The following is a 12,740-nucleotide window of genomic DNA, read 5'->3' as shown; positions in this document are numbered from 1 at the left end:
CAACATCCGCCCCCAAGAACCCTATGTAAAAAAATACCATCATCAATTTTTACCTCAAAGAGGTCTACATTCCCTTGTTTCTTTGTTGAAATAATCCCACACTCCATTTCATCTAGCTTCATTGTAAGATTGAACAACTGAAAGTTTTTTAACAATTAACAATATAATCTGTTTTGCAATGAATAGTGCTGATTTGTACTGCTGAGTTTGGACAGTATGTGAATGTAAGCTTAGAATCCCCGAAGGGTACTTTGAGTTTGAAACTGATCATTTCTAGATAATATGTCATATTTTTTATCTGTTGAGGTAATATTGGGTTTTCCTTCCTTTGTGTGAAAGATGAATTTCTTCATTATGTAATGGGTAGTTACAAGATAGGTACAAATCAGCCTAGTTTATATCGAAAAGCTAGATCATAAATCCCATTTTATTTTGTTCATTACCCCATACTTAGGAGACAGACCAATGTGCAGCAGAACCTGGCCTCCTGTCTACTTGGACCTCCTTGTCATTGGACCAAGACCTCACACTTTCAAGATTGGCTGGTAGCCAGGATGCAACAGCCACCCAACATTAAAAAAAATTACACACAGGCATCACCTACTCCTCAGAACTGGAGTATATACTATAACTCCAACTTTTACATTTTTTTAGGTATTACTTCATGTGTTATAAGATCCATCATCCAGAAAAGTAATAAAAGTATATCAAGTCATAAATTTTAGTATTGCTACAAAGCAGATCAGGGTCTCTTTGGGCTGCAGATTCAAAACCAGAATGAATCCCTGGCACCTATTGGTTTTGCACAAACTGCAAATGAAGCAGAACCTCATGTAGTTCAGGTTTGAGAATTGAAGAAGATTGAAATCGGGCAGCTGAAATCAGCTGACTTCGGAACTAATCTTGTCTATTTGGCTCAGCTTAGTAAACCTCAAGACATCAGGAAAGATGCCACAGATTCCTTGCAGTTGCTTGTTTTAGTTCAATAAAAATAAACAGTGGAATTTAAAATTATATTTCTACAAGACAATATAACTGTTTATTGTCTTGGAGTTGTAAGTATGATTTGAGTATATCCTGCTGAAAATTACTGAATGTTGGATAAACAAACAAGCATGATGTGTAATGATTATCACCATTTGTGAGGAATCTACAGTTCATTTAATCATTGTTGAGTATTCAGTCAGCCTCACAAAGAGCAATGTTTGTCATGTCTAGACAGGTCATTAATAGCCTTAGTGAAACATCCTCCCATTATTTTCCAGAAGTTCTTGCAGATTTGAGCTGATAAATAAGTGCTGTACTTAATTTCAGAAGATTGAAAGGAAAACTTGTACAGTTCCTTACAATTAATTGGTTTTAATGCAGTCGGTTTGCAGAAGAAGAAATACTTATTTGTTAATTCATTGCATTACCGTCATACCCACCCTTGAACAAGGAAGTTAATACTTGCCTAAAAAATAGCTTGAATTTAAATAGTGTAGCAGATTCATAATCACAGACCAGACACCAGCAACTGACACAAATGTCTTGTGGCATGGGATGGCAGAGGGATGGGTAGGGAGATAAAGAAACGTGGCAACTTTTCTGGTTTATTCTGTATTGCCAGCAGTCGTGCGTCACCGAAATCTTAAACAATTAAGTTGTAGCATAGCAATGTCTTTTTTTTCTGAATATCTGAGTATTGCATATCCAGCTTGCTGATCCATGTGTTTTCTTTTAAACCCCTAGTCCTCTCCACGCAGTGTCCTTCGCATTCGCCTGCAGTCTGCCTGGTATCGCAGTATTGGCACTTGGAGTTAACCCATTAACTGGAGCATTGGGTGCCTTTAACATTTTCCTCTACACATGCTGCTACACGCCAATGAAACGGTTGAGTATTCTGAATACTTGGGTAGGCTCTGTGGTGGGTGCTATTCCTCCGGTCATGGGCTGGACGGCAGCAACTGGCAGCATCAGTGCAGGTAGGTTCTCACAGCCTGTCTTCCAAAAGTTCTCAGGGAAGAATAATTGACCATATAGTAAGTTTGATTTTTGTAAAAACTCATCTTCTATATCAATTGTAAATATCAATCATGATCTTAAGATGAGCAGTTTGGAGGAAAAAAAATCTCCCGTAACCTAACATGACTGTTCATTAGTTCACAGCAGGTAGAACTACCTTAACAATGTTGCATAATTTAGTATTAAATAACTAGATCTTGTATCAGGAAGTTTTTCTTCACCTGCAAGTTGATTGAAAGATGAATTGAATCAAATTAGATGATATGGCGGAGGAACTTCTTGTAGGATCACTCTGGATAGGTGAATAACAAATAGCTGACTGGCTTTCTTCTTGCGGATGTATGTTTATTTCAGTAATATAAACTATATTCTGTTAAACACTTAGTTCAAACTGATTTAACCATATTTCCAAAGTAGCTGCCTCTCATGAAACAGAACCACCATCACTGTTCACATTAGCATTGCTGTACTGTTCAGTTGTTTACTGTATGTTAAACAGCCGACAGTTTTATAATTTAAACCAATTAGTTTGCATTTGGTTGTTTATGCCGGATGTCATTGGGCCTCTGTTCCTGTGAGGATCAAAGTGATAGTTCAGTGTATGTTCATCCCATGATTATTTCTAAACCTAACTCTTTCCGGCACAAAGGTTTAATTGGAGATAAACAATGTCTGCAGCCATTCAGATGAATGAATATTTCCCTGGCGCAAATTCAAATCATAGAATACACTTGACATGCCTGTTGTTAAATGTTACGTTATTGCTAAACTGAATCCAGAGAAGCACAATTTAAAGGCTTATAACAAATGCACAAACCACCCAGAGCTGATCTAACCCTGTCCCAGTGGACACATGATGGCTCTTATCATTAATTGTTCATCAGATAAAGAGATTTTCTCATAGTGGGTGGTGGCACAGTAGAAGAGCCCTTGACACGATGCATCCTTGGTGGCCTCAGATCACCAGTATTCCAGTGACCAATGTTTTATCCCAGATAGTAATGATACACAAAGCTGCTGCAGTTTTCAGTCGTTGAAAGTTTCCACTTCAACATTGCTTTGCCTAAAGTGGATTGATGAAGGAGCTTCTGCCCAGTCATACCGTTAGTTACTGGCAGGCATATTCAAGCTTCAGTATTTGTTGGAAGGTGAGTTCAAAACGGAGTTTTAAACAAATTAATTTCTTACACATATTGTGATCTCTGCCAGAATGCTATTTAAAAGGCAAAGGCAGATTTGAGTGGAATTGTCTATTTTTGTATCTCTAGATCTTAGCAAGGCAAGATTCCCCAGCAGCAAGTGTAAATAAATTGTGATTCCATTCAAACCACCAACACATTACAGTAAATGCAATATAAGGACATGGACTCCAAGATAACATTCAGAAAATATGTTTGAATGGGTACTTGTAATCGAATGCAATTAATGTGATGAAGTAAAATCAAAATTATTTCAGCAGATGTAAATTGTTTAACATCAAGGTTAAATTTCAGCTCATTCCACCCCAATTCAACACTATGCACAGAGCATATAATTGCATTTGTGGAACCATTAGCATTTTCCTTCCCTGCGTTTTGTCATATTTTGACATCAGAATAAGTGTTAAATAAACTGCTACCACTTGTGGCCACACTATAATGGCCTTAGAGCTACCTGGGAAGAGTGAAGCTCGCTGAATGCTGACATATTGTGTCTCTCACATACTTCCAAGCGAACCTAGCATATGTAACTCGTAATCTGTCATCAGAGCTTCCCTGCTTTGAGACACGAATATAAACAGGGCAGTTTCAAGATTGGTCAACCTCATTGATCAGATACTCATTCCATCTGTTAATATAAACAGGGCTAATGATTCTTGTGCATTCTGTCACTTCCATGCTGTGAACCGTAAAAAAGATAGTCAAAGAGTAATTACAGACTATCATTTTTATCTTCCTGTGGGGAAAATTATCATCACAATGATGATAACAAATTCTTCCTCAGTTCAGAGTTCTCTGTAATTGCTCATTGTATTTTCTGCCGTCAGTTGTTTCAACTGTTATTAATAGAATCATAGAATTGTACAGCATGGAAACAGGCCATTCAGCCCACTCGTCCACTCCAACCAGTGGTCACCCTTCCGTATGAACCACATCACCCACTAATTCAAGTGTTCATCTAGACCCTTATTAAATGCTGTCAGTAATTCAGCTTCAACCACTCTCTCAGGCAGTGCATTCCAAGTACTTACCACTCTTTGGGTGAAGAACGTCCCCCTCATGTCACCTCTAAATCTCTTCCCCCTTGCTCTAAACCTATGTCCTCTAGTTTTATCTACCTTTCATATGAGGAAAAGTTTCCCACAGTCTGTCCCGTCTGTACCCCTCATAATGTTATACCTCAGTCATGTCCCCTCTTCCACTCCAGGGGAAAAAAAGACTCAGCTTCTCCATTCTCTCCTCATAACTGAACTGCTGTATCCCAGGCAACATCCTGGTGAATCTCCTCTGTACCCTCTGTAGCACCATCATATCCTTCTGATACCTTGGTGACCAGAACTGTACACAGCTGAGGTTTGACTAAGGTTTTATAAAGTTGGATCATTTCAGTATGTTAGGAGGAGTCCTATATTTTGCTAAAAAAAATTAGATTTATTTTATTATATGTCTTTACATTGTCTGCAAAACATGATTAAACTATTGATGCTGAGGATATGTTTGGCATAAAAGTATTTTTGAAATTGTGCAAACCAACAGTTTATATCTCTTAAATGTGTACCCTTATTTTGTGAATGTCCAATGTTTGTGACAATGTTTCTGCCTTATGAGGACCTCCCATTCGTATTCTTAAGTAACACAAACCAAAGTAAAATATATATTTTTAAAAACTTATCATTAAATTTTCTGTTCATTCTTGCTTAATAACCTTGCCAGGTGATCTGCTTTGCGCTTTATTTGTACCACCCCACCCCTCTTCTCTTTCTGTGTACTCCCTTGGAGTCAAAGATGACTTGCTTCCATTCTAGTACTGTGGGTTCTGTGGTGGCTAATGAGGCCAGTGTGGAATCCTTAGATGCTGCCACAAGTGAGGCAGAGATGCTTGACGTGGCAGATGGGCGATTAGTAAGGGAGGCAGTACAAGCCTTCCACTACTTTTGCTCTTCTTCCACATGTACTGACAAAGGAACGAGTTTCACACTGTCTTCTGAATAGGCAATAATTTTGAGAAGTTGAAGGCCAGTACTTCCCATGATTTGGTGAAGATATTACGCATTAGCAAGGAAGATTTGAGAACATCCATGAAGCATTTTGACCTGGTATCTCTTGCCAGGTCCAAGTTCAGAGATGAATGCCTTTTTTGGGGAATCTTAGGTCACGTATGCAAACAGTATGGTCCACCAATGTATCTGATTGAATGTGATCTGAGCCCCACTGCTGGGGATGTTGACATGGGATTTACTTGTCCCCACTAAATCCTTCAAATGCAGAGGGTGAATAAGGTTGAGGTACCTCTCCAGAGCTGCCTCTTGTACTGGAAGACGGGGATCACTGCTGCCTGGTAGACCATAAGCTGTTGTGCTGGGTTTGAGGTCCTGATCTTTGAACATGCTTTTCCTCTGACAGCCAAAGGCTGTGCTTGCCCACTAGAGGCAATGGTGCATTTTATCATCGTCTGCTTCTGATGAGAGGTGTCTCCTGAGAAATAGAGAGTGATCCATGTTTTTTGGAGTCCTATCCTTTATTATCAGGGGAAGGGCAATGTTGTGCACAGGGGCAGTTTGATAAAGGATCTTTGTTTTACATGTTTTGTTTAAGGCCCACTCTCTCATACACTTAAGTGAGCTAATTAGCAATGATGGCGCTCCATCTCCAAGTGTGCACAAACACTTGTGATGTCTATGTACTACAGCTCAGTGACTGAGGTTGGAGTGGAAGTGGACATTAGCTTCACTCCAATGGGAAGCCTTTTGGAGATCGGATGCAATAGTGAGGCAAGGAAAATCGAAAGGAAAGTTAGAACAGTGTCACAATCTGCATGGGTTTGGGTCTACAGAGCGTCTTTTGGTCAGGCTCACAGCTTACAAGTAGCAAACATAGAATGTAGATGAACTTCTGGGATCAGCCAAACTTGAAAAGGATTCTCGACAGTCCCTCTGGGTTAATAGAGTCAAAGGATTCTGTAAACTTGAAAAAGACCACATATGGCAGTTGCCAGTCAATTTGACACCTCCCAAACCTGTTCTTGGTCACGGCAGAGTGAGGACAGAGCTTGTAAAGGCAGTCTTAACTGGAGTTTCTATTCCACATTGCTCACAAGTCCCTAGCCTACAGGTTAATTATGTCTTCTCCCAGTGCTTGCCCAAAGATCTTTTCAATCAAAAATAAATTTGCATTTGATTTTCTCCCCCTCACTAAAATAAAAACAATTCCATGTCTTAACTTCAGGATTACTTTGTAAGGCCCAAATCAATGTTTAGCTTGCTCCAAGTAGACATGAGTACAAATTTGTGCACTGTGTGTAACTGATATAACTGTGCTTTACAATGCCCTTGGCTCTTTTCTCTTTTTTGCATCAATAATATAGTTAATATCTTGCTTTTGCAAAATGAATTTCAGAAACAAATTGAAACAGTACGCATTTTTAATCACATTCTGAGTCATTTATTAGTAATTGTGACATCTTAAGTAGATTAAATCTGACATGACATTGATCTAATGTGAAATTGGTCTCTGGAAACAGGGACAACTCGTCCATGCTGATCAAGATGTCTTCCAGAGCTAGTCTCAATTGCCTGTACTTGGCACATATCCCTCTAAACCTTTCCTATCCATGAACCTGTCCAAATGTCTTTTAAATGTTGTAATTGCACCCACTTCTACCACTTCCTCTGGAAGCTTGTTCCATATACCTAACACCCTGTGTGTGGAAAATCTTGCCCCTCAGGTCCCCTTTAAATCTTTCTTTAGATTTTTTTCAGATTTTTAAAAAATCTAACCTTAAACCCATACTATCTAGTTTTCAACTCCCCTACCCTGGGCAAAAGACTGTGACCATCCACCTTATCTAGGCCCCTCATGATTTTATAAACCTCCTGTAAGGTCACCCCTCAGCCTCCTTTGCTCCAGGAGAAACAGTCCCAGCCTGTCTAGTCTCTCCTCATAACTCAAGCCCTCCAGTCCTAGCAATATTCTTATGAATCTTTTCAGCATCCTCTCTAGCTTAATTACATCCTTCTTATAGGCTAGTGACCAGAATATTCCAGGAGCACTCTCACCAACATCCTACACAGTTGTAATGTGACATTCCAACTCTTGTACTCAGTGCCCCGTCCAATGAAGGCAAGTGTGCCATATACCTTCTTCACCACTTTGTCTACCTGTGTTGCCACTTTCGGGGAACTATCACTATAGGGGAGCTTGTACCCCTATGGTGAAAAAAACCACAAGATACTGGAGGAATTCAGCAGGTCAGGCAGCATCTGTAGAGAAAAGCAGGCGGTCAACGTTTTGGGTCAGGACCCTTCTTCAGGACTGAAGATAGGAAAAGGGGAAGACCAATATATAGGGGGAAAACTTATATATTAGTGATTTGGATGAGAATGTAAATAATATGATTTGAGAGTTTGCGAATGATTCCAAAATTGGTGGTGTGGTGGACAGTGAAGGAGGATGCAATAGGATCTAGGTCAACTGGGAAAGTGGGCAAAGGAATGATAGAGGGAATTTATCTCAGACAAGTGTAATAAGATGCATTTTGGGAAATTAAACCAGGGCAGGACTTGCACAGTAAATGACAAGGTCCTGGAGAGTGTTGTAGACCAGAGAGACCTAGGGGTACAAGTAGAGAAACAAAGGACTGCAGATGTTGTGATCTAGATGAAAAAACAACAAGATGCTGGAGGAACTCAGCAGCTCAGGCAGCATCCATGGAGATATTACAGTAGCCCTTCTGCATGATACATTTGGCTAGGATATATAACTTTGAGAGTCAGGTAGACAAAAATGTTGTATCAATAAATTAGTACGGTTGTTCCTAGCAATAAACAAGATATCGGAGGAATTCAGCAAGTCAGGCAGCATCTGTGGAGGAAAATGGACAGTCGATGTTTAATGTTGTAAATCAAAAGGTTTAAGCATTTACTCTATATTCACTTGAGAGTTATTTTAAGTGCTCCATTTAATTCAGCTTTTGTTTTGCTTGATTTTAAGTAGATGTTATGCATTGTTAGTGGCAAAACAATGTGTAACTGGGGATTATAATGTGCAAAAGAATAACCAAAACTGATTTTGTCATATTTAGAAGGTCTTGAACCTCCAAGAACTGATGGGAAAATGTTTCACATCAGCTCTTGAAATCTTGAAATGTATAAGATATTTTTCTAGGAATTCAATAATTTGGGGAAAGAAAAATGGATTTACTTCATGTTTCAAATCTTAGACATCTCCCTTTCTCTTTGTTTAGGTGCCTTGTTATTGGGTGGCATTCTGTACTCCTGGCAGTTTCCACATTTCAATGCTTTAAGCTGGAACCTTAGGGAAGATTACTCACGAGGTGGCTACCGCATGATGTCCGTCACACACCCGGCACTCTGTAAACGGGTGGCATTCCGCCACTGCCTTGGTCTCATTGGACTATCAACACTCTGTTCTGTATTTGGTGTTACTACATGGAATTTCCCCCTCATTTCACTCCCAATCAATTTGTATATCAGCTACCTCGGCTATCGGTTTTACAGGGACTCCAGCCGCAGCAGTGCTCGCAAACTTTTCTTCTGTAGCCTCTGGCATCTTCCAATGTTATTACTCCTCATGCTGACCTGCAAGAAATCGGTAGTTGGAAGTGAGAGTAATGTCCATCACAAAGTTAAACCAGAAATGCAAGTTTAATGTTCATTTTTATTAAGAAATCTTCAGAAGGTAGCTACTGTTTTTGCTATAGTCCCATAAAGTGGGATAGTCTAATTTCTGTTCCTGGAAGTTTCACAGTTTATTACTGCTATATGTTACCTTGTAATGTTAAATGCAAGCAAGTTTCTTCATTTTCATAGGAATAGGATCAGGCTTTTCACCATTCAAGCATGCCTCACTTTACCATTTAGTTGTAATTTGGTGGAATTCCATCTCAGCTCTGTTTAAACTACCATGTCCATATTCCTGAGACCATAAAATAAGAGCATGAATAGGCTATATAAGGCCCTTCATGTGTGCTCCATCATTCAGTAAGATCATGGTTTGTTCTCGACCTGAACTCCACTACACTGCCCATTCCTATGACGTTCAACTCCCCTAACGAGCAGAAGTCTATTGATCTTGGTCTTAAAAGCTCCAATTATCCCAATATTCACAGCCTTTTGGGAAAGAGGATTCCAGATGTCTACTACCCTTTGAGGGGGGAATAAATGTTTCACAACTTCCTCCCTCAATAGCCTAGTTCTTTTGTTCTTCATTTGCCCATTCAATGAGATAGTTTGACTATATCTACCCCATCAAACCTTTTTTAACTGTTTAAATCCCTTGATCAGATAACACCTCAATTTACTGTATTCAAAGGAATATAAGCAAAGTTTATACAATTTCTTCAAAGTTCAACTGTCAAGCTTGTCCTGCATTTCCCTCTTGTGTTGATCATGTTATGTTCTGTCCATTGGTATAATATGCCCGCTATGGCACAGATCCCTTAAACTCTCAATATGTGCACAGGGCAGTAACAAGTTAAACTACCACCATGTGCTTTTGAACACCAGGGAAAGTTCTAAATGCCAGCCAGAATTTCAGGAAGGATCACTGGACAGCAATTTGCACAACCACTGTGTGATCGTGAAATTAATGATAAAATATGTTATTCAATTGTGTTCTTCAGAGGAAAATAAAAGAAATTCTCTGTTATTGTGACAATTCATTTAATTGCACTTTGAAAGCATCTGCTGTGGATACTTGGGGACTTCTAAACACACTCTACATTTCTCTTCCAACTCTAAATATGTAGTTAATGGTGGCACATGTTTAGAAGTAGTCGGACAGTTTATTTTGTAACATTGAATTTATTTTTAATTAATGATTTAGAACTATTTCAAGGTTTTGTGCCTGAATTGCATTGTTCTTGCACTAAGTTCGACTTAACAAAGATCATTCAGCAATTGATGCGTCCATTGTCGAATGTGTCCATTGAAGTTGATGGTTAAAAATCCTTCAGATCTCATATTGGGAGTTACATTATGAAACTATGTAAAATGAGTAACATTTAAACCACGCTCTATAATGCCACAAGGTTTATATATAGTGTTAATATCTTGATATCAAAATTTTGGTAAACTGCGATACTTCAAATTCATTGTCTCAAATTCATACCACATGGGATAGACTTGTAACTACCATCCTTTCACCTCAATAAAGCTCAGAGATCACTTCTGTAGTTTAGGGTGACAATTTGTAAATAGAGTAACCATATTTCTAGCAACAGCAATGCAGTCATAAAATGCAAAGTGTTTTCAAATTTATGTACCAGAGGCTGCTTTAGAAATGAAAAATGTGGTCAAGATGTAAAGTAATCCTCCAGTCACTATCATTTTGATTGTTTAAAAGATTGGAATCAGAACCTTAAGCAAATAAAATCTTATGAATGTCTGTAATAAATGAGTAAAACAGAACAAAGTGAAATGAGTCACATTTTGGATTTTCTTTTGCAAAGTAGGGTAAGGGAATTGTATTGTATTAAGTTTTGTGGTAACAGTTAAGCTCCAATGTGAATATGCAATCCAAATTGTTAGAATGCTGGGTATTGTCGAGTATTTTTCAAGCAAAATGGTAAACATGTTCACACTGCTTCTGGCCAGATAATAGACTGTATTTGTGACTTTGTGATTAAAAGCAAAATAAATGTTTTATATTTGTGTATATTAGGAGTGAATCTCATATTGTGTCAGGAAATACTCTGTTCTTGAGGATAGAGCATGTTACTCTGAAAGGATTTGGAGAGAAATTTAAAAGAGACTCCTTAAATTAAGTGTTCTTGATTTGTTCCAGGAAAAACAGAAATATTTCACTCTGCAGCTGGATAAATATATTTGCTTACCAAATATACCACAGTGACTAGTATCTCAGTTGTACCGCTGGGTCTCTTACTCTCGTTGTCCTTCAACTTAGGAAGATGATTTTATTGGGTAAGTAAAAGAAAATCCTGAAGAAATTAATTTGAATATTAACTTTACAGATTCCTCTATAATTGCATTCTGAATTAGAAATTATAGTATAATGGAGGCAATTTAACCCATTGCACCAGTGCTAATCAATACTATTAAGCAACATTGGTCTCCTGTAATCCTGTCCCCTGGTCCTTTTACTTATTACCTAATGTTTGTACTCATTACACTGTGATATTAAAACTTTTGTTTAGAAAACTGTTTTAAAGCAGTACATGCCTTCCAAAATTCTCAAGTTTATTTTATTTATTTTGTTCCAGGTAGTTGGAGCACTGGAAAGTGTGCATAAAATTCTTCCAACCATTTGTCAATTTTTCCATTTGTTACAAGTTATCTGCTGCATTTGCTAAATAAATGTGACACTGAAGATGCATCTTAACAGTGTTAGTTCAGGAAAGTTTTTAATGCTTATATACAAGAAAATTGAATTATTGTCAGTGCTCCCAAAAGTGTTGTTTTGAGAAATCAGTTCTCAGTAGTTTACTGAGGAGGAGGCAACTTTTAGTAAACTCTACATGATGTAGTTAGGGCTATTTATCTTCTAGTTGTTGTGGGAGGACCAGGAAACCCATGAACTCCAACTTCCTTCTCAGAGAAGCACAAGCCTCCAGTGGGAGCTCTGCTCAAATACCCATATCAGTTTTAACATTTTTTCATCAATTTGTTTTTGTTAATTTGTTAATTATCTCATGGAGAAACCAAGATGATACCTGAAAAGATGTTCAAAAAGAATTTTGAGTGGTCTGGTCCCCACCTGGTGGATTTTGCAGATTGTGCTTGTTTTATTATTTGTCAAAATATTTAATATTCTCCATATCTTTATTTGCTGCTTATCATAACTTTGACTCAGTAGTAACCACAGGTTTGTGCTTACAAGCATCACTCCAGACCCTTGAATCTAGCACTTCAGTGCAGTATTCAGGGTGCTCTGCACTATCAGTGGCATAAACTTTCTGATGGGATATTAAACTGCATCCTCAGGTGGACGTAAAAATAACACAGGGCATTGAGTAATAGAGGGGCGGCATGGTAGCGGCGCTATTGCAGCGCCAGCGATCGGGGTTCGATTCCCGTCGCTGTCTGTAAGGAGTTTGTACATTCTCCCGTGTCTGCGTGGGTTTCCTCCTGGTGCTCCGGTTTCCTCCCACATTCCAAAAGATGTGCGGGTAGGTTAATTTGGGTTTAAAACAGGCGGCGCGGACTCGTTGGGCCGGAAGGGCCTGTTACCACGCTGTAAATAAAATTTAAAGAAAGAGCATGAGAATCCATCCTGTTCTCTTTCTGTGGTGACAGTTAAGCTCCAATGTGAATATGCAATCCAAACAGTTATTGGAATGCTGGGCATTGTCGAGTATTTTTCAAGTGAAATGGTAAACGTGTTCACACTATTCCTGGCCGGATAATAGACTGTATTTGTGACTTTGTGATTAAAAGCAAAATAAATGTTTTATATTTCTGTGTATTAGGGAGTCAATCCCATATTGGGTCAGCGATTACTCTGTTCTTGAGGACAGAGTGTGTTACTCTTATCACTCAATTAACATCTCTAAAAGTAATC

The 12,740-nt window shown here is 38.6% G+C and overlaps 1 protein-coding gene across 1 annotated transcript in view; it reads left to right on the top strand.

The window, feature by feature from the left end:
- Nucleotides 1-9,869, top strand: part of LOC127580123 (protoheme IX farnesyltransferase, mitochondrial) — a 117,779-nt gene extending 107,910 nt beyond the window's left edge. Inside the window, exons 6-7 of the mRNA XM_052033336.1 lie at nucleotides 1,732-1,964; nucleotides 8,446-9,869. Coding sequence (XP_051889296.1) covers nucleotides 1,732-1,964; nucleotides 8,446-8,870 — 658 coding nt within the window. The 3' untranslated portion in view covers nucleotides 8,871-9,869. The remainder of the gene's footprint in view (nucleotides 1-1,731; nucleotides 1,965-8,445) is intronic.
- The last annotated feature ends 2,871 nt before the right edge of the window (nucleotides 9,870-12,740 follow it).

The sequence above is a fragment of the Pristis pectinata genome, chromosome 18 (assembly GCF_009764475.1).
Source record: "Pristis pectinata isolate sPriPec2 chromosome 18, sPriPec2.1.pri, whole genome shotgun sequence".
Taxonomy (NCBI): domain Eukaryota; kingdom Metazoa; phylum Chordata; class Chondrichthyes; order Rhinopristiformes; family Pristidae; genus Pristis; species Pristis pectinata.
This window is presented reverse-complemented; position numbering and strand designations above follow the sequence as displayed.